The 23,293-nt window shown below is 39.6% G+C and overlaps 1 protein-coding gene and 1 long non-coding RNA gene across 2 annotated transcripts in view; one reads left to right on the forward strand and one right to left on the reverse strand.

Annotated features, from left to right (window-relative positions):
• The window catches only part of Dthd1 (death domain containing 1), a 74,648-nt gene extending 53,775 nt beyond the window's left edge, over positions 1-20,873 (reverse strand). The window contains exons 1-5 of the mRNA XM_021658058.2: positions 20,461-20,873; positions 17,629-18,241; positions 13,076-13,406; positions 10,344-10,523; positions 9,090-9,340 (exon numbers count right to left, since the gene is read on the reverse strand). Of these exons, the coding sequence (XP_021513733.2) occupies positions 9,090-9,340; positions 10,344-10,523; positions 13,076-13,406; positions 17,629-18,241; positions 20,461-20,731 (1,646 nt within the window). The 5' untranslated portion in view covers positions 20,732-20,873. The remainder of the gene's footprint in view (positions 1-9,089; positions 9,341-10,343; positions 10,524-13,075; positions 13,407-17,628; positions 18,242-20,460) is intronic.
• Positions 19,091-19,792, forward strand: LOC132646680 (uncharacterized). Its single transcript, XR_009584929.1, has 3 exons — positions 19,091-19,190; positions 19,247-19,274; positions 19,723-19,792. It is a non-coding gene; the product is annotated as an uncharacterized LOC132646680 (long non-coding RNA).
• Positions 20,874-23,293: the final 2,420 nt, after the last annotated feature.

Here is a 23,293-nt window from a genome sequence, read left to right on the forward strand (position 1 = left end):
AAGATGGAAAGATCTCCCGTGCTCATGGATTGGTAGGATTAACATTGTGAAAATGGCCATACTGTCAAAAGCAATCTACAGATTCAATGCAATTCCCATCAAAATACCAACTCAATTCTTTACAGACCTTGAAAAAAAGATTCTCAGCTTCATATGGAGAAACAAAAAATCCAGAATCTCCAAAACGATCCTGTACGACAACAGATCATCTGGAGGTATCTCCATTCCTGATCTCAAGCTGTACTACAGGGCAACAGTAATAAAAACTGCATGGTATTGGCATAGAAACAGAAAGGAGGATCAATGGAACCGCATAGAAGACCCAGAAATAAATCCACACACCTATGAACACTCGATATTCGACAAAGAAGCCAATTCCATTCAATGGAAAAAAGACAGCATCTTCAACAAATGGTGCTGGACCAACTGGATGTCTACATGCAGAAAAATGAAAATAGATCCATATTTATCACCCTGCACAAAACTAAAGTCAAAGTGGATCAAGGACCTCAACATAAAACCAGATACCCTAAATCAATTGGAAAAAAAAGTGGGGAACAGCCTAGAACTCATTGGCACAGGAGACAACTTCCTGAACTGAACATCAACAGCACAGGCTCTAAGAGCAACAATCAATAAATGGGACCTCATGAAACTGAAAAGTTTCTGTAAAGCAAAGGATACCGTCATCAAAACAAAACGACTGCCTACAGATTGGGAAAGAATCTTCACTAACCCTTTATCTGACAGAGGACTAATATCAAGTATATACAAAGAACTAAAGAAGCTGAAAAGCAGCAATCCAAGTAATCCAATTAAAAAATGGGGAACAGAGCTAAACAGAGAATTCTCGACAGAGGAATATCGAATGGCAGAAAAACACTTAAAGAAATGCTCATCCTCATTAGCCATCAGGGAAATGCAAATCAAAACGACCCTGAGATATCACCTTACACCCATCAGAATGGCCAAGATGAAAAACTCAAGCGATAACACATGCTGGAGAGGTTGTGGAGAAAGGGGAACCCTCCTCCACTGCTGGTGGGAATGTAAACTGGTACAACCACTCTGGAAAGCTATCTGGCGCTTTCTAAGACAAATAGGAATAGTGCTTCCTCCAGACCCAGCTATACCACTGCTAGGCATATACCCTAAGTTTGTTCAAGTACACAAAAAGGACACTTGCTCAACCATGTTTATAGCAGCTCTATTTGTAATAGCCAGAACCTGGAAACAACCCAGATGTCCATCAACGGTGGAATGGGTACAGAAATTGTGGTATTTTTATACAATGGAATACTACTCAGCAACCAAAAAGAGGAAATCATGAAATTTGCAGGCAAATGGTGGGATCTAGAAAAGATCATTCTGAGTGAAATATCCCAGAAGGAGAAAGACAAACATGGGATATACTCACTTATATAGACCTATAAGATATGATAAACATAATGAAATCTATACACCTAAAAAAGATAATCAATTGAGCGGACATGGGGTAAGATGATCAATCCTCATTTAGAAAAACAGATGGGATGTGCATTGAATGTATGACAGGAGTCTACTGAGCGCATCTGAAAGAGTCTAACTAGCAGTGTTTTCAAAGCAAAGACTCATGACCAAACCTTTGGCAGAGTACAGGGAATCATAAGAAAGAAGGGGAGTTAGTCTGATGGGGAAAGGATAGGAGCTCCACAAGGACCAAATATATCTGGGCACAGGGTCTTTTCTGAGACTGACATTCAACCAAGGACCATGTATGGATATAACCTAGAACCTCCACTCAGATGTAGCCTGTGGTAGCTCAGTAACCAATTGGTTTCCCAAAGTGAGGGGAACAGGGACTATTTCTAACAGGAACTCAATGACTGGCTCTTTGGTCTCCCCACCCCCGAAGGGAGGAGCAGTCCTGTTAGGCCACAGAGGAGGGCTTTGCAGCCAGTCCTGAAGATACCTGATAAAACAGAATCAGATGAATGGGGAGGAGGTCCCCCCTATCAGTGGACTTGGAAAGGGGCACGGTGGAGATGAGGGAGGGAGGGAGGGACTGGGAGGGAATGAGGGATCAGGACACGGCTGGGATACAGAGTTAATAAAATGTAACTGATAAAAAAAATAAAAAAATGAAAAAAAAAAGAAATTGGGAAGTTAGCTTTTGTATGTTAAGATACAACCAAAGATGTGGTCATTTTTTTATTTTTAATTATACTTTATTTACTTTGTATACCCCCTCTAGTTCCCTCCCTCCTCCCCTCCCAACCCCTCCCTTCCTCCCCATACCTCCCTTCCTCCCCCTTCTCCACACACTCTCCTCCCCAAGTGATGTGGTCAATTTTTAATCCTTGAAGCTAAACATTAATTTACACAAGAGGATATGCTCAAACTGAGTCAGAACCTTGGTGACTTACCTAACACCAGCTTCACTAAATGCAATGCTGATCCTCTCCTAACCCCACCCACGGTAGTAACTACTTGCTTTGTTCTGCCAATGCTCTCAGTTTTCTGTGAGGTGTTGTGGAAGCCCATACTTCCCAAGTCAGGATAGACAATAACTTAATTCAGCCCAGTTATGCCTCTGGCATTCGTGGCCACTAAAAGAGTGGCTAAGCCTTGGTTCTTAGTGCACAGTGGGAACATGACTCTGTCACCATAGTTCAGTAGAACCATGGGATTCCTCCTTCCAGTTAACTAACTGGAAAGTAAAGAGAGATTCGTCACTTCAAAGTCATGAAGACTATTGCTAATGGACCTACCCTAGGTTTCTCTGCAGCCGTGATGTCAACCAGAAGGTGTTTGTTCTGTGCCTAAGTACAGGTATAGGAAATGAGAAGCAGCCCTTGGGAGCCACAGGGGGAGTTATGAAGACTTGCTAGGAAGCCTTCGGCTTTAAGAGTTTCATCACTTCTTAACACAGGCTGATCTGTACTGTGTATTCCTTCTGGGTCCTGTTATGAATTTCTGACAGATTTGGAGTCGTAATTCAGCTCTAGGCTTCCATTTATACAAATGAGAAAATATTTTTATTTTACTCTAAAATTTGGATTTATGAAGATGTAGTGGGTGTCACCTACTTTAGGTACAAACATGTCAGTGAACATAATGGCACAAGAAAGGACACAAAGGAGAGACTAAGCTTTATTCTCAGTTCAAGAAAATTAGAACAGTTAGACAGATGGATAGATAGATAGATAGATAGATAGATAGATAGATAGATAGATAGAATTGAAGCACTTTTTGCTTAAAGACTTTTTGTTTGCTTTTTTGTCGCCTTAGAAAGTGTCTTTAATTACCAAGATTAACGGCATGTGCCTATAATCGTAGCACTGGGGATACTGAGGCAGGAGGAAAGCTGAGAATGAGACCAGCATGGCTTAAGCAGGTACCAAAAGTATATATAACAAGAAGATGTCTCAAAACATGTGAAAAATAAAATCCTCAATTATCAAACAGAATGTGCAGTAATAGACACAACTTATCTTTAAGTCAAATAATCTCATGATTTGTCTATACCTTCTGGGATGAACAGATCTCTAACTAGACTATGCCCTACTTATGCACGATTAGCAAGCTTTGACAAAAGCTTTTCTTAGGTGTAGGGGAGGGAGGATGGAAGGAAGAGGGAGAGAGGGTGGGACCTGGAAGAGAGGAGAGAGGGAGCTATGATTGCAATGTGAATTGAATAGATAGATAGATAGATAGATAGATAGATAGATAGATAGATAGATAGATAGATAGATAGATGGATGGATGGATGGATGGATGGATGGATGGATGGATAGATAGATAGATAGATAGATAGATAGATAGATAATTTTTAAAATATTCACTTCTTCCCCCAAAGAGCATGAGATTCTTTGAAAATGATCACTAAAATAAACATGCTATTAGTGTCTAAGAAAAAAAAATGTGCTCAAGCAAAAACATCATCAACATTCTCGTAGCACATTTAAATTTCAGAACATTCCCTTTGTGGTATACATAATGCATAGGCCTTTAAGTGTGAATGTCATTAACATTTTAGGATTAACTTTTTCTGAGAAACCCAATTTAGTAATTCTTTATATTTCTTCTCTCAAAAAAACTTTAAACTAATTCTCATTATAAATTATGTACGAGAGCAGAGTGTGGTGGCTCAAGCCTATAATCCCAGGATTCTGAGAGGCAGAGACAGGTGGATCACTGTGAGTTAGAGGACAACCTGGTTTACGAAGTCCAGGACAGCCAAGTCTACACAGAGAAACCCTGTCTCAAACAAACAAACGAAGTATGTTGATAAAGCAGTTTTAAAACAGAAGTGTTTCCTCACTTCATTTTGTCAACTTGACACAAGAATTATTCAGGAAGAGACACCTCAGTTGCAAACCCGCTTCGTCATGCTGTCTGTAGGCATGCCTGCAGAGCATTTTTTGATTCGTGGTTGGTCTGAGACAGGCATGGTGAGTGGTGCCACACTTGCTGGTTCTGGGTTGGATAAAGAAAGCAGACAGAGCAGGCACCCTCCATGGTCTCTATTTCAGTCCCTGCTCAGACCCCGTTCCATGACGATAGACTGACATGTAAAAATGGAAGCCAGATACACCCTTTCCTCTCCAGGTTACGTTCAGTCAAAGCTGTCATCATAGAAATAGAAATCCTAAGACAGAAAGTAAGTGGACAAGGGGGGTATACATAATCCCGTGCTTAAGTGCATAGCTGACTGATGGATTTCAAGTATTCTGTTTTCTACGTAGCCTTTGGGATTTAGTTTCTAAATTGGTGACCATTTTCTGGGTCAAATTGTATACTCTTTGCTTAACATTTGTTACCAATATAATCACTTTGGGATATCAATTCAAACAACTGATACTGAAAGAAAAGTTTGTTATTGTTTTTTTTTTTTTATGTTGTTTTTGTGTTGTTTCCTGATTCACCTATCCTGTTCAAATTATCACGTCATAAACTTTGGGTCTTGTTTAATTTTCAATACCCACAGTCCCAGTTACATTCATCAGAGACTCCATTACCTAATCTGCTATGTGTTGTGGATGTGTGTCTGCTCCTGACAGCTGTCGTTCCTTTATGATCTATCAGCATTAGCATATCCTCCACACATGCCACTCTTCAAAAGTAATTGTTCAAAACATAAGAACACTCTTCATTGTTAAGCTTACGTGCAAGTCAGTTACTATGCCTTCAGGCTGTAGTCCCAGAGACACTGGGACCCAAACATGACTTAAGCACTATCACAATTTTTTTATATGAAAATATACACAATGCTAGAATTGCTCTGTATTTTATATATACCATGTCTTACTGAACAGCATAGGCCACACTTTCAAACTTCCTTTGTTGTGTTTTTTTCCCATCAGGTTTCAGAATGTCTAACTCAATAAAAAAAAGAAATATTTCCATTATGCTATAATTCATGAAAAGAAGGGTGATGGCTCCAATGAATTTTCACTCAGAAGGCTCTTGTTTCTTCACTGATTCCATATCTATCCATCCTCTAACACAATAAACTCCAGTACCAAGGAGCATAAAAATGAGATAACATTTGTTAATACTCTTTTGGGTAGAAGTAAGAGATAGTTAATAATAATGTATGTTTGTTAATGGAGCAAATAGACAAAGTGGAAAATCTATATATGGGAAATAAATATCATCTTTACCTAAGTATTTTTCTTTGCATCTTTATGTTCTTTTTCTATATTACTAGTACTTGCTAGTAGTAATATTTCTAAGCAACAGAAAACCCACTTTATGCCTTAAAATGTGAACAAACCATTAGCCTGCAAATTTCATGATTTCCTTGTTTTTAATTGCTGAGAAGTATTCCATTGTAGGATAAACATACTAAAATCTGTACACCTAATGAAGCTAAGCAAGAAGGAAGAGCCTGAGTAAGATGATCAGTCCTCACTCAGAAAGACAAACAGATGTAGATGGGAAAAGGGAGAAAACAGGGAACAGGACAGGAGCCTACCACAGAGGGCCTCTGAAAGCCTCTACCCAGCAGGATATCAAAGCAGATGCTGAGACTCATGCCCAAACTTTGGGCAGAATGCAGGGAATCTTATGAAAGAAAGGGGAGATAGAAAGATGGGGGGGGGGGCAGCAGCTCCACAAGGAGAGTAACAGAACCAAAAATCTGGGCCCAGGGGTCTTTTCTGAGACTGATACTCCAACCAAAGACCATTCATGGAGATAATCTAGAACCCCTGCACAGATGTAACTCATGGCAGCTCAGTATCCAAGTGGTTTCCCTAGTAATGGGAACAGGAAATGTCTCCGACATGAACTGATTGGCCTTCTCTTGGATCACCTGAAAGGGGAGCAGCCTTACCAGGCCACAGAGGAAGATGATGTAGCCAGTTCTGATGAGACCTGATAGGCTAGGGACAGAGGGAAGGGGAGGAGGACCTCCCTTATCAATGGACTAGGGAAAGGGCATGAGAGGAGATGAGAGAGGGAGGGTAGGGTTTGGAGGGAATGAGAGAGGGGGCTACAGCTGGGATACAAAGTGAATGAACTTAATTAATAAAAATTAAATTAAAAAAATAAAAAATAAATTAATTAGAAAAACAAATATATATATATAAACGTGAACAAACCAAGAAATTGAGGCAGCTATTTCAAGAGTTCAAAGCTCTTCTCATGTCAGACAGCCATGCTTTAGGAGGATAGAGTCAGCCCACTTGGGTTAAAATTTTCCTTATTGCAGTGACAGTGACAAATATGGAAATCTTCCATTGAGTATGCTTGGAGGGAAATGGCAGTCTCTACAAACTGTAGGTTAACTCCCCTCAGACAATCTGCCAAGGAGACAGGATGATAGCTCCACAGCCAGGCTCAAGTCTATCAGTAACCAATTGTTGCAACTTTGTCACCTTAATTCCCTCAATGCCACATAAATGGCATTCAGAAGAGTTTCCCTTGGTTAAAACAGACAAAACAAAAAGTACTTCTTGTCACTTCCTTTTTTTTTTTTTTTTCATGAGTAGAAAGATATACAGCTAGGGAGTATTCTAGAGGGGTTTCCTCTTGACTTTACAAAGCAAGCTTTTCAATTTGTCAGGAATTTGACACTCTTGAATACAGTAGTATATAATACATTTTAAGACTTTACAAAACACAAGCTTCAGGTTTAATGGGAAACATTTTATTTGCTACATAGTTCTCTGAACCTGTGTTACACTGAAGCTGTCTCATTATTCTGATAGCTTGGGGCCAGATAGTACTAGCACCTAAGGGCAATACACCCTGTGTGATGTTACTATCTATAACATTCCAATTACTTTCTTCAGCTGATTCTCTAAAAGATTATATATTTAATAATTTAAAAACCACAGGAATGTAAAAGAGTAAGTTGGGAATAAGTAATCTGAGATCCTTTCCTCCATAACACAAGACAGATGATGGTTACTACGATTTTTATTCATAATATTTTGGCTTGCATAAAGCAGAAGAATCTGGAAAGAATTCCCCAAACTTTTTGATAAAAATGTGTAAGGTCAGAGTTCAGCAGAAGGAGCAATCAGACTGGAATGAAGGGATTTCCGAGTGGACATACGCCCTTCCAGTAACCAAGAAGCAGGGGCTAGAGTGAGCGACAATCAAGTGAGCATACTAGGAGGCTGTCTTCAGGATCACAGGCATGCTGGAAAGTTAACCGGAAGGCTAGCACACTGAGACCGTTGAACGCAGTCCCTCAGACGTAGCATCTGATCTCAAGAGAGACAGAAACACATGCCATCTGAGGAAGTCAGCTCCAGTTCATGCCGAAAGAAATCTTATAGAACACGTGCAGGCATTAACGTTCCTAGATAAAGAAAGAGCCACAAGTGGCAGGTAATAGAAACATAGCTACAGACAGGAAAGACCAAGGATTTAGAATCAATAAAGGATGGAAATAACTATGTGTGAATTTTTTAAAAGGCAAAGACAGTGATACAAAAAATGAATAGACAGCAAGAGACTATCAAGAAAATTTTCATAGGAAATTTTCATAGGTGATGAATACAAAGAGAATTTAGAAGAAATATTAAAAACAATAATTCAAATACTGTCTTAAAGCATAGTTTTAGATGCCACAGTGTTTTAACACTGCGGTGTTCTGAACTGGAATGTGTGGAAACTACATGGCATCTTGCAGCAGACGTATTGTGATGGAGCTATCTAAGAGAAGGAAAGACTTGGGAAAGTAGGTTAGAAATCGGCTCAGCTGGTGACATTGAGGAGCAAAATTGTGACAAGTGGAAAGAGTCTCTTTCTATGTCCTCTATCATTTATCATACAGTGAAGACTGTTTGATTTCTCTTCTCAGCCACCAATCAAAGTGCTGCCCCAGGTTTCTTTAACTTCAAGAACAATAGGGAAGAGAATATAGCTATTAACCCAGATAAATGATAGCTGCTCGTTAGAGAGGAAGTGTGTAAATTCAGTTCATGACTGCATCACTCAGTGGTTAGCAGACTTGTGGAGGTTTGTAATGTCACTACACTCAAATCTTCACATTGATAGAATGATAATTCAGGCCACAGTGTACAAAGAAAGAGGACCTGCTACCGTGTTTTTCAAAAGAAGGCCTCTCGTGTTTAATGAACAGAAAGATCCCCCTTTGCTTCCTCTACTAGAAGAGAAAATTAATCTTAAATTAAGTGTTAGGAATTAAAATCAGGTGTAAGGTCCCGCAGTGTATTACATTTGTTTATTTTGGCTTTGAGTTGATGTGTAGTTTTGACTATATTTGTGAAGATGTTTGAGTATATAACTTGGTAGAAGAAATCCACTTACAGGTGAATATAAACTCAAATTTAATTTATTTTAAAAATCAAATTAGTCTTTTTCTTACATTAAATGAAGAAATTAAAATACTATGTTGCATTCTCATGATTAATCATATTATAAATTCTTGAGAAGATTAATATTATATCTATATTACTCGAAAGCACCGTTTTTCAAGCAGCACAGTTTGGGGCCCATTTCTATCCTGGGTCAACGTCATACTATTTTAACGGCTGATATTTAAACACAAGCCATCTGACTGCGGTTCAGCACAGAAGGTTCTTTTCCTCCCATTCAAGCACTGAGGACTAGCAGGGTCTGTGACTCACCTGTTGAATTGCAAGGGTGTTGGTATTCTCCTGTGCACGGTGGCACTCTCTGGTCTCCCATGATCTTTCTCAGACTCAGGGTTCTTTTTTTCAGGGAGAGGAGAACAAGGCAGGAATACAGTGACTGGCTTCTGAAAGGAATGAGTTGATGGGTGCTGGACGTGGATAAGGGGGCTCGTGGACAGTACTGAATATGAGGGATCTTGATGGGATTTTAAATGTAACAGCAGAGAAGGGTCAACTGGCTGTATCTAAACAAAGATGAAAAAATATGTCCATGTCCATTGATATGCACTCAAACACACATAAACACAAATACATTCAGAAGATACAAATATTACTACATCCCTATCAGAACAATTTCTGAAAATGTAGGGATGCATCTGTATATGATTCTCTGTAAATTCCTGCCTGTAAGTAAAATGGTCTCTATAAAATCATGTAACTGAGTAAAATCTCTTAAAACGCGGTTTCCTTCCCATACACACACTCACTCACACACACATGCACACATGCACACAAACATGTTGAAAAATAAGACTATATTTATATCAGTTCCTCTCACATAAGAATGGTTAATAACAAAATGTTCACATAATTAAAAATTTACAGAAAACATTTGTTAATGAAATATTATAATTAGTCTCTATTCCCAACCTCTCTCCTTGACTTTCTATTTGTGATAAGAACTGAAAGAAATAGAAAAGAGAGAATGGGAAAGACAACGATGGAAGGATAAGAAATATCATTGGAAAAATAAACCTTCTGGCATGTACGCTGACATAGTAATATACATTATTAAAACGATATTTGTGTATATTAAATCCTCATTCCAAGAAAGCTAATTTTTTTTTTTTTTTTTTTTAGTAAATAGAATCCAAAAGTCATGGCAATCAACATTTGAATTTACCATTAGCTTTTTATTTTTCCAACGCTTCATGTGGAAATCTGGATTTATATAAATGCCCCCAAATTTTTCAGTCATTGTCTTGTAGATATTCAACATATACTTGCAAGCAAATATAAACAAGTAATGAAAAAGACGATGTAGGAAATCCTTGCAAAGAAAAGCATCTATGTGTTTTTCAGAATGTGCTCAAAATGCTGACTAGATCATTCAACTCACTGGAGAAGATTCCAGGTACAAGACAGGAGTAGCTTTATGGCTACATGAAGACCTGCATCTCTGCACTTTAAGACCATGTGTGACCCACCAGACAGAAGGGTTAATCAACTTCCCTTTTTAATGTTTACCTTCAATTGTACAAGCACAGGTGAGCTGAAAACTCCCGCAGGGTAACTGAAGGATATCCGGGCATCCACGCTTGACTTCAGAGTGAGCCCCTTTTTTGTCACTGTGAAAGACTGTTTTTTCAAACAAGACACTACAGAAAACATTCCCAACTTGTAAACCTTCACTGCAGCACAAGTTCCCTGTGTGGGGTAACAGACACTGCAATGGAGCAAGCAGTCGCACTGCTCTGGAGAAGTACATTCACCATACATATTCTGCGGGCTATCAGAAACAAACAACGAAAAAGTGTGCATACCATCCGTAGCCACCCACAGCGTGGAGCACCACAGTCACAGAGCATGGATGGCTCCTTCCTGAAGCAAAGGTTCAGTAGACAGTTGAGATTTTCTAAAGCGTGGGCTTCCCAGCAGAGAAGTGAGAAATAAATTTTATTTTGTAACTTAACATGTAATCCTCACTCATGCATCATAGGTAGTCCTAGTATCTTCACAATTTTAATTGCTCCTGGGATCCTAGACAACTTTAGCTAAAATTATATTTTTTGGCTAGAATGAATTTTATATATAATTTTTTTCTAGAAGTTTCTCTGCTATTTTATGGAATTCCAAGGAATAGAATTTTATTAGTTGGGCATTTTGCTCTAACATTGTAGCGTATGTACTGTCAGAAAAACTCTTCCTTCAGACAGTTCACAACATCTTCAGATGCCACAATAAAGCCACTGTCTCTATTTCTTTCTGCAGCGGAAACATAATTGCAGAGCAATACACTGTTTCTTTCTTGAGCCTTTATATTCAAACAAATAATCATATATTCAGCCACATACTCAACAAGTTTTTATCTTGTAAAATGGGACCACGTCCATAAACGAAAGCAAAATGATCTATGGTGTACCATCACCATTGCTTCCAAGGAGGAGGTAGAGTAAGAAGCAGTTTGCTCTACACAGGCTTCCCTAAGTACCAGGTGGACTCCACCCAGCATGAGTGGCTAACAGCGCATGCACACACACAAGCATTTCAGGCTTATTCACAGTGGAAAATAAGCTATCATTTGAAAGCTGACTAAGGGAAACATTTCACAATATCACGGTTGGGAAAATTCTGAGCACAAAGATCCTTCTTCAGTGGCCAGAGGGAATGGAGTGAGAAGAAAAGGTCTCCTGGGAACAAGCCACAGTTGCTGGGCACTGAGGCCACACTTGGCAGATACTGGGGGAAACTAAAAAGGCTTTTGAGACTTAGAATACTTAAATGTCATAGAACCCGCATAAAACATGGGAATGCAGCCAGAACTCAAATGTTCTTGAGCTAAAATTAGAGATAAGTCTCATTAGCCTACAATGTAAAGAAAAGGACAGTTTTTTAGTGGACAATGACCCTCTTAATTTTCCTTGTGTCTTGATTATTCATTCACAAAACATCTTTCAAGCCTATCTGGGAAAGGCGCTTGCACTGTGAGCAGTTTCTAAAGTACTTGCTATAAAGGACACACAGACTTGCCAGGCTTCAGAAGCCTACTCTAGAGCAATGCTAATCAGAATTTCATATTTACAAGCAGCCAGTCTAAATCTAACAAATATTAGTTGCATGAATAGGGGTAAAAGGAATAGAGTTAGCTTTATTATCCAACTATATGAACTCACTTTGATTTGTAAACAAACCAAAAAGGCAGAATGTATTATGAAGATTTTAATATGTATTTAATATGTATCAAATAACAAATATTTGCATGTGAAAAGATGAACAGCTTAATTGGTTAAAAGTAAGTATAGTAGCCCACAGAAAACCCTTAACTTGAGTCCTCATCCGCTCGATAATCCTAAATTTTATTATTCTGTATTCTGTCTCAGCAACATTTGAATCTGTGAAATAGAGAGCTTGTATTATTATGACAATAAAGTCTGTTTCAAATAGTGATAACTCATTAACAACTCACTTATATAAAGGCTTTTTACCCACCTTCTTAAGTGGCTTGTCTATTTAATCTTTGCATTCTTATCAGGAAGACATTATTATGTTAATTTTTAAAAAAATTTTGTATCACAGAAGAGATTTTTTTTTTTAATTTTTTGAGTGGAGGCAGTTTAGACAATGATTCTCTGTGTAACACCTCTGGCTGTCCTGGAACTCTCTGTGTAGACCAGGCTGGCCTTCACGCACACAGAGATCAGCCTGCCTCAGCCTTCCAAGTGCTGGAATTAAAGGAATGTGACACCACACCCAACCAGAGAGATGTTTTGACCCACTCATTTTCACACTAAAGACAAATATGGGAGACAGATTTTTTTCCCTTCCTGTCCAAATCCTAACTATCAAAAGTGCAATCCTCAATGTTTAGACTAAATTCCATTGATAAAATTATGGAAACATGCAAATACACAGTTTTCATTTTATGTATTTTCCCAATCTATGAATAATAAAAAGTAAAACTGCAGCATGTGAAGATTCCAGAGCTTCAGTGTATGCAGCATTCCAATACATTATTTATCATGATGTTGGTCTAAACCATAAAGTTAATTATGTTATTATGTTGGTTGTTTTCCAGGAGTCCTAGGCCTGAGTCCTCTATTACTAACTTCAGCAAACAATTTTGAGTGTTTGAACTTTATAAATGTTTTTTTTAAATGTATCTGTTCTTGTACACAGAACAATTATTATTACAACATACTATTCTGAATTCTCGGAAGAAGAGACAAACAACAAATACGGTTGTACCCGGGTTTACTGACCGTGTAACTTCCCCTCATTCTTTCCAGCGTATGTGGGGTGAGGTAGCTGGACCGGAAGTTGGTGTCAGACATTTTCACCATGAGGTCTCTGTAATTTCCCTTGTAGCGTGCCTTGAATGGAATTGCAATGCATATTGGGAATGGGATTTTCATTTCCATATCTGAGCATTGAACAGTGATTACATTGCTGACCAATTCTTCACCATTGCTCACTATAAAGGAGCTCAGGTTGTTAATTATCTGGCAATCAATCTGCTGTAGGACATGCGATGGCGCTGTAATGTAACAAGAGACTTGAGGGTCAGTCCCATCGTGCAGCAAACCAAGGTACCTGCAGAAAAAAAAAAGGGGGGGAGGGGGGAGATTCAATATCCACCTCTTCTATCCACGTCCTTACAGCCAGATGCACAAAGGTACAACGTGAGGTATATTTCTTTGTTGTGAACCTTAGTTCTCACATTTATTAACTCCGTAATCAAAAAGTCTTTCAACCTCTGTGTTCCACAATTTCCTGTAATATGTAGTGAAAATAATACCTACATCACAGGAAAGCTTTGAGTTAAATATACAGTTCTACAGTTATTATAAGAAACTCTGCCTTCACATTGTAGGGAAGTTACCTATACTGTATTAAATATGTTAGCTAAGTACATAAGCTAGTTACAATCGTTTTGACTATCTTCATTATCAAAGTGATTGATTTATTTCTCACTTTTAATCAGCCTATTATAAAATTCAAAGATCAATGATGTTTATAAAATAAATTAAGTTTTGCTTAACTGTGAGGAGAGTGAGGCATTTAAGGTGAGGTCCTCTAGGATTGCAAGAATGGATTCTTTTTTCTGATGATTTAAAAGTGAAAAGTCAGGAAAAGGAAAGTTTAGCTAATCTTTGTTGAAAGGAAAAGCACACAAGCATGTGCTTGTGTTTCCCCTCCCCAGAGAGAGATAGACAGAGACAGAGAGAGACAAAGAGAGCAAGAGAAAGCCAGCAATTGACAGAGACAGAGAGAGAAGGAGAAAGAGAGAACAAAGAGACAGATTCTGCCAGTGCAGAAGATAATCAGACTCTATATGGTTAGGGGTAGAGTGGATTATATTTCTCCCTCAGAAATTGCTAGTTTGGGCTATTGCAGGGCAATGGAGAGCCTGACAACGAAGAAAAGCTAATTGCTTCCTTCCACAGATGCTCCAGAGCCACCCACCACCTCTCTTGGGAAACTTGAAAATTCTGAACAGTTCCTGCTGGGGAGAAAAAGGCCACTGAATCCTTGAGTTGGAGAGGAAGAAGAATGAGGAAATTGCCCATCTTAAATGTTCAAGTACAAAGTACATCAGTTTACCCAAAGCCCCTCATTCGCCTGTCTGCTTGCTTGCCTGCCAGGGATCTGGATGGCTCCTATTGCCTTAGGAGGAAGTGATGAAATGAGGCAAAAAATTGTCCAAGTCAACTAGTTAATAGCTGAATGGTTTCTGTGGGTTAGGTTTTAGATTATATCGTTTTCTTTAATTTGAGTAGCTTTCTTGTCAAGTACTACTATCTTTACTATTTCACAGAGAGGGAAACTGAGGCTGAGATTTGAACTTTCTACAGGCCTCATAGAAGTTCAGTTTTAGAACAGTTTACACCATGAATCTTTAATGTGGAAGAAAAAGATCTCAAAATATTGCCATGACTTCCTCAAATCTTCCCTGAGGAATGATCACTCCACCCATTACAATTTGAAAGTAATATTTTATCTATGATTATGGGAAGCTTGAATGAGAAATGATAGCTAAACCTTTTAATAGTGGACCCGAATAGACTGTATGTTCAATAATGATTTGATGCCTACACTAAAACCATTTACTTGGGGTTCTCCTTTGATGCTATTTATCTCTCAACAGGGAAGTAACGAAACAAAGGCAGTGTGGACAGTGAATGAGGGGGTCTATGCATAACACAGCATGATGTTTCTCAGTTATATGTTAAAGTTTTGGCTGTTTTCATTTACAATTTGGAGTATAATTTTATAAAGAAATGTAATAAAATGTTTGACTCGTAAAGATCACTTATTTAAGTATACAATCTTCAACTTAAAACGGTATCCAGCATGCTGATCTGATTAACTTTCTTGTTTATAAATACAGTAATAATTCAATAAAAGACAACGATTATTCAACAGGAAATTCAGTGAACCAGCTTCATATAACTTCAGGAATGCTCTCTTCTGTATCCTGGAAACCATCTCAATGCACCCGCCTCTATAAGGTGTGGTTCTGAAACTAAAAATAAAGTATAGAGGAGATTTGTGAACAGATATATTCTCCATAGTACTGATACAATATGATTAGTCTTAATAAACAGATCCCACTAATTTAGTCTCTTCCACCTTTGCGTATACAGCAGGACAGCTGCCCCAAAGGATGGGACTTTTAGAAAATTAACCTCAACAGTTTCTGAGCATGGTTTCCTTTATTATGTCTACTTGTATGTGGTGTGAAGGCTTCCTAGCCTGGGGGACTGCAAGGAAGAGTCATCTTCGTAAATGTGCAAGCCAAGCTGGTTCAATGCCGCAAAGAGGAAGTCACTAATCAGGCAACACCTAAAGGAGGTGTCGGAGGGAGTGGTGCATGTGGTGACTCACGGGCGGTTTGAGTAATTTCTGAATGGGAGGCTGTGAAGGGCCAATGTTTTTCTCAAATGAAATGGGAAACCACCCATTGACTACTTTAGAAGTTGTTTGTCAGGGGGTGGTAATTCTTTCAAACCATGGAGGTCTTCCAAGCATCGAGAGACTCATCGATAGAATTCATGAAATTCTCTTTGTTGTGGGTGCGTTACTTCCTTTTTTCATTTTTATAAAGTCCCATGGACAGTGTAAGTGAAAGCACTTGCTAAGGTACTTGCTAAAGACCGTCCTCTCCGTGATGCTTTCATAGGAATGACGTGTGCCTACGCAGCAGAGCATCAGCATGTCATGCAGATATGGATACTGGTGAAGAACAGCAGTGAGTAGGGGTGGGAGAGTGAGCGTAGCTGGTGATGACATCAGATAGTACACTAACATTTAGCTGAGTGTGCCCACTGGCGGAGAAGCCCCACACCAGGCCATTCTGTTATTGTCTCATTTGCTACCAAACACTCCAAAGAAGGAGATAACATTCTTACAAATGAATGACTGACACCAAAAATAAACACACAAATAAAAAGAAAGGAAAAAGAAAACTCGAGGCAAGTTACCCAGTGTAAAATTTTTTTACGAACTAGTCAATAAGAAGAGAGCAAATAAAAATTAATTTTGTCCCACTCCTCAAATATTTTCTCCACTATGTCACATTTGCTAAGGAAACGTTGCATTTACCTGGAAAAATATAGTTTGAAACTATCTAGACAAATCAAGAATTATTGCTACCTTTCAGAAGAGAGATAGTTCATAAAAATACATCAGTCTTTCTCCCTTCCTTATTTTGTGGGCTTTTAAAGAATCTGATAAAAATTCCTGAGAATTTTCTTTTCTTTCTTTTTTTATAATTTTTATTTTTTATATTAATCACAGGTTATTTACTTTGTATTCCAGCAATAGCCCCCTCCCTCATTCACTCCCAACCCCACCCTCCCTCCCTTATCTCCTCCCTGCCCTCTTCCAGGTTCACTGATGGGGGAGGTCCTCCTCCCCTTCCGTCTGACCCTGGTTTATCAGGTGTCTTCAGGACTGGCTGCCATGTCCTCCTCTGTGGCCTAGAAAGAGTTCAGTAGGTGTGAACAAGCACGTTTACCTTTAAAAATCCTGCAAAGCCTAAGTTCTGAAGACAAAGTTTAAAGACCGAACAATTATCTTAGAGATATGCATATGTATGTTGATGATATCACATATATTTATTATTTATATAATCATGTTAGCAAATTGTCTTTTAATGTTTAACATTCTGAAATCACTTTTTTCATTAAAATTTAATTTTGTTATTTATAAAAGTGTTTATGTACTGAACAATTGTTTTAACTATTACCATAACTAATTACTTTTCCTTTAAAGCACTACTTAATATTCATGTTTCCTAAAACTGTGAAGAACAAAATGATATTAGCAACAGCAACCATATACGTTTCTGTGGAGCAATTTTAAACTGAATTACTGATCTATGGTAACTTTTGGAGACCTAACGTGAAAATGTAAAACTTCATTGTATATTCCCTCATATGTTGAGATTTAAGCCCACAGGTGACTGTGTTAGGTGCTGGGGCCTTTGTGGAAGCTGATTAGGACATAACAGCACAGTCCTCACAAATGGGTTCGTGTTATTAATAAAGGGACAGGAAGCTGGTTTGCCCCGTATACCATCTGAGAATGCCGAAAGGATGTACCATTATGAACCATTATGAAGCTTTCAGTAAACAGTGATTCTCCTGTGCCTCGTTTGCTTTGCCTCCAGAACTGTGAGAAATCAGCTTCTCTCTCTCAGTCCAGTTTTTGGTAGTTTGTCACAGCAGCAGGATTATGACATTTAGTAACTACGGAGAATGCACAGATAAGTAGGCACAGACAGACACTTTCTCATGGTGTTTTTACTTACTCTTTTTCCATTATGTTATTCTTTTGTTTTAGACTCTCTGACTCATTATGAAGATTACTCCCGTCCTTACTGGAGACATCCCATGCTGATGGGGATGTGGTAATCTTTTCTCTGTGGCTTTCTGAGGTCTCTCGAGTTTCCCTGGCTGTTGTCTGGATTGCATCATGAATGTCTTCCTTGTTGCCATTTATGTTCTCAGCGGTCACGTGTTCTGTTTGTTTTTCATCTTCATCTTCTGCCTCATCTGGGGACACTGCGCTCTGCCACTCTTCTTGCCCTATTATGTTTCCGCTCAATGATGCATTGTTTTCTTTTGCCCCTAATTCAGAATTTATCTGTGTTTTATTTTCTTTTGACTGGCCCTTGTTTGTGTAATGACGCTCCTCTGCATTTTCAGGAGAAACAGTAGCTGTTTCCATGACATTTAGTTCCCTTCTTGGAGCAATGTCTGTTGCTTTGGTCTCTTGAATGGCTGACATTGTCTGCTGTGGAGTGTGGTCCTCATGCATGCTGAATAAATTACACATCTCCTTTTCTTCTTTCTTTAGAAGCATAGCAGTGTTCCCCAAATGTGCATTTATTTTCATGAGGCAATCTATGAAAGCAATAATTTCTGCACATGTACACACACAAAGAAGAAGTAAAAACTAAGTCAAATTATGCTTCTGCATAGATGAAGAAGGTATTTGCACAGTTTGCCCTCTTTAAACACTTTAAGTGTTAAAATGAAAGAAAGAAAACTCTACTTTTAACATAGTAGCCAATAAGTGAAAGTGATGCATTTTGCCCATGAGTATGCTTTAAACTTTATTGACCAATGTGACCATGCCTTCTTCCAAATAAGAATGGAGTCCACAAGTCCTCAATCATTTGGTATATTCTGCAGTTTGTTTGTTCTTTTTTTTTTTTTTTCTGTGCCTTAGGAGATACTATACTATGTCAGTTATCCATTTCTAATATCAGATATAAGATTATTTGAACACCCCAAGAGAGGTAAATAGCAAAAAGGCAACAGCTGTTATGATGACACAGACACTGTATTTTGGTGGAAAATGCAACCCCCCACACACACCCGATTAATGCGTGATCATTAAAATCTATCAAACTGCTCCTTCAAGGAGCAACTTTGACCATATCATTCTCTGACTGGTCATGCAGTGGCCAATCAATGACAAAAAACTGAGAAAGACTGCCCTGACTGCCCTGCCCTGCGGCTATAAGCGTCATCAACATCTGAGTTGATCCATTTCTCCCAGCATCCTGATTTCATCCCAAGCTCCTATCTGTGCTCTTTCTCAAGCTCCTTTCAGGATGAACCTTTCTCTATGCTCAGTTCCGAGCTAGGAGTCTGTATCCAGAGCCTCAGTGTCACCAAATCTTCCTTCACTGGTCTGGGCTTGCCTTTTCACTGCAGCTCTGACAATTTGCTCTTTGTCTTATGTCTGAGATCCCATGTTTATTTGGAATTCATCCTTTCTGGTAGCTGAGTACTTGCCTTGGCTTGTTATCTAGGACTGTTCAATCCCTCTCTGAGACTCACTGGTCCTGAGCTCCTGCTGGTGGTTCTGGGGTCGCACACCCTTGGGACAGGTTCTGGGGTCGCACACCCTTGGGACAGGTTCTGGGGTCACACACCCTTGGGACAGGTTCTGGGGTCGCACACCCTTGGGACAGGTTCTGGGGTCGCACACCCTTGGGACAGGTTCTGGGGTCGCACACCCTTGGGACAGGTTCTGGGGTCGCACACCCTTGGGACAGGTTCTGGGGTCGCACACCCTTGGGACAGGTTCTGGGGTCGCACACCCTTGGGACAGGTTCTGGGGTCGCACACCCTTGGGACAGGTTCTGGGGTCGCACACCCTTGGGACAGGTTCTGGGGTCGCACACCCTTGGGACAGGTTCTGGGGTCGCACACCCTTGGGACAGGTTCTGGGGTCGCACACCCTTGGGACAGGTTCTGGGGTCGCACACCCTTGGGACAGGTTCTGGGGTCGCACACCCTTGGGACAGGTTCTGGGGTCGCACACCCTTGGGACAGGTTCTGGGGTCGCACACCCTTGGGACAGGTTCTGGGGTCGCACACCCTTGGGACAGACTTCTTTGACGTTCACTCTTTGGGGTGCACAGCGCTGCCTGCTCTGGATTCCTGACTGATGAGGCCTGCACGTTCACCCTAACACTGTAAGTCTGGGAACTGGGTTTCATAAAACCACCTAGATTCTGAAAGCACTGCTGTTAAGATCATATTCTTTAGATACTTGCTGGACTTTTTAGCACACATACCTGGTCGTATTCCCAAGAATTTATGCCCTGCCTTCAGTGTGTTAGAGATCCAATTTCTTCTCCTAGCTCATCCAGTCTTTCCAGTGCTTTTGTAATTAATAGGACTAGGTTCAAATGACTCTAGAGTTAGAACACTCTCTTCCAACACAGAAAAACTGCTTGTTCTGCTTTAATTAGTCCTGTACTTTCCTACCTGCAAGGCTTTGATCATCCCCAGAGCAGACCAAGCACCCGAATTTCCAGTTGCTTGTCTCCAATTCATTGTTTAGGCATCAAGTGAAATGCCTCCTCTTTCCTAGCAGAGCTCTAAATTCCCTGTCTTCAGGTGTGACCCAGGCTACTGAGAACCCTGAAAGCCGTCTGTGCTCCAGTACTAGGGACATCTACCTTGTAAGAGATGTTGTCTCCCCGCTTTCCCTGTAATGATGCCAGTTTCTTAAAAAGAGATTCTGCATTCATTGTATTTCTGTACATATCCACTCTTAAACTCTGCCCAAATGAGTATTCCGCAAGAAAGTAAAGCCCAAGCAAACAAAACAAACTACTTGCCTTGTCTCCAGACACGCCGATTATCCTTGTCCAGTAGTATGTACAGCTGCTGGCAGGTGGCCTGCAGGGACCCTGCAGTGTGCTCCATCAACTGATAAAGGGCTTCACTGAGTCCTTGACCCAAAAAGATCACTGTGGATACCCAAGGGGCTTCCCCAGCCACTTCACAGAGATCATCACCCACGAGTGCCTGCTTTAACATTTGGTTGTGTCTCCAAATCTGCTTCAATATTTGCCCTAATTTACATGATCCTATGTCTTCTGTATCCATTTCTAAACTCCAATAATAATAATAATAATAATAATAATAATAATAATAATAATAATGTATCTGTGCCCTGCTAACAAAGCTTCAAGACTTAGCACATTAAAGCTTGGCAATAGTTATTTCTCCTAAAGTCGAGATGACCCGAGTCAGCTTGACGCTACCCTGCAACTCGAGTTTATTCAGCTTGCTGCTGACCAGCGAAAGGTTACTAGGCGACCAGGGGAAGGGCGTTCCCGAGCCCTGAGTGCTAATGTGTACATAGTAGATTAATCCCAGGGACAGTGTTAGCCTGCATAATGATGTGTCCAGGTAAGTTTACAGATTCAAAATGCTACAAACCCCCAAATGTTCTTTAAATTTTGCAGTAAGAAAATATGGATCCCAGGTAGAAGATGAACTTAATTGATGAAACTAGACTATTTTTTCAATTTTAATACAATACTACTAATAAAGATCCTGTGTACATACCTATAACTAATTATCAATGAAAAAATACAGTTTGCTTTAAAATAATTGGGGAGTACAGAAATAAGGCTTAGATAAATAAGATTGGCTATAAAAATAAGTTTTTGTTGGAACTGGATATAGTTACATGTTTGTTTGTTTGTTTCACTTACATACAAATAAAGTAAAAAGTAAGTACATACAAAGTAAAAAGTAAGAATTTAAAGTTAAAATAAAGAGTTAAAAGGGGTCCAGGGATGGTGGTTTCTGCGTCTTATGTCTCACAGCATTTGGGAGTTAGAGGCAGGTAGGTGATTGTTTCATGCACAAGACCAGTCAGAGCTGCAGAGTGAGAGCCAGTCACAAGCAACCACAGCAACAGTTCAAAGAAAAAGTCCGTCTGCTGGCGCGTAGCCCAATACCATTATGTAGTAAGTATGATTACTGCTTTCTTCCATGTAAGTGTACACGGAGAATGCGACAGGAACTTGCCCTCAGTTCTGCTGTTTGATAATTTCTCTCTGATTGAGTCTACTTCTTCGCTACAAAAAGAGGGCAAACCTGCAGAGTGGCTTCCGCTGGGCTCGCAGGAATATTTACACCACTATAATTAAAATTCAGACGCAGCGTGTTCTCACCGTGTTGCTTCCACAGTGGACACAGTTTACCTGGGATCATGGCAGTACAGAGCTTGACACAGGACGGCCCGAAGTACACCAAAGAGTAGACTATTCCTTCTCCTCCCACTTCCGCTTTGCTAAGAAGAGAGAACACGCTACAGAGGGAGAAGGAGCTGTACATTCACAAACAACTCCTACTCCCCAGAGAACCCGGAGGACATAAGAGCTTTCCCAAGGGAGCTAGAATGCTTCCCGCCCACCAGCGGCTTCATCACTTCATCTTCAGCACCGAGGTTCTTAGGGCTTCACTCAAGACGTGTAACCACTGGGGAAAACAATCCCAGGGAACGTAAAAGGTAGAGTGAAAGCACAAACCTGCAGCTTGCCCAGAGTTCTCTTGTTCATAGACTCCAAAGGACAAGGGAAAGAGTACAGGAGAGCAGAGGGCCTTTTCAGGTACCTAATAACTGCTGAAGACAGAGAAAATGCCTCTCCCCCTCAAGGATGAGCCCCTAATTGGCTATCCACTGCCAAATTGTCAACACTGAAATCATATACATACAGGCAACACTAAAGGGACTCAGCAAGTTGTATTTATATATTTATGTGTTTATGTGTGTAAACACACACATTCACACGAATGACAACAATAACTTGGGTTAAGTCCTGAAGTATATATATAATTTCCCAGATCATATACAAATGGCTTTTATTCAAGACTGATTCCGAAATCTTTCTCTAGTAGGTACTGTGAACCCTGATTTCTGGCCTTTCCTGCGTGGCAGATGCATGAGTAAATGATTACAATATAGCTTGGACTGTTGAGAGCTAGCACCAAATCATGAGAAGTAACTAATGGATACATTCAGGTTAGGAACCTAAGGATAAACTGTCTATAGATGACAGGAAAAACAATTTTATGTTAGAAATTATGTGATCAAAGGTATGGATATGAGAAGTCACATAGCAGGATGACCACGGAAAGGTGTGGCTTTAGGGAAAAGCACAGCTCATAAGTCAGGAGGAATGGGGAAGTTATATTTAATAACTGTGGCAAGATAAGTTGGTTGTGTGGATAGAACGGAGAGGTTACATATTTTGACCCAGTAACAAGAATGATAAAATCTGTGCTTCATGTCACATATGGTACTGATGTCAGAGTTTTAATTGTTGGGTCTACATTAAAGCAATTACAGCACAAGCAACAAAAGTAGATGTTTGGAAAGCAGATTGGATTTAGAATAGAGTATATAGATTTTGCTAAACCATCAGCTAGACTGAAAGAAATTAAAAGCATTGGATATACATCTATTCATGTATCAGTCACTGATAAAAATACCATTTTTGGCAATACAGTATAACGAAATCATTTCACCTATGCCTCTGCCTAGTTGGTAAATGCATTAAGAAAAGTAGGAGACACTTTAGGTTTGGTGGGATGGAATTCAATTGATTTTGCGTTTGTAGATTTCAAGTTAACAGAGAAATTATTGAGACTATA

The sequence above is a fragment of the Meriones unguiculatus genome, chromosome 12 (assembly GCF_030254825.1).
Source record: "Meriones unguiculatus strain TT.TT164.6M chromosome 12, Bangor_MerUng_6.1, whole genome shotgun sequence".
NCBI lineage: Eukaryota > Metazoa > Chordata > Mammalia > Rodentia > Muridae > Meriones > Meriones unguiculatus.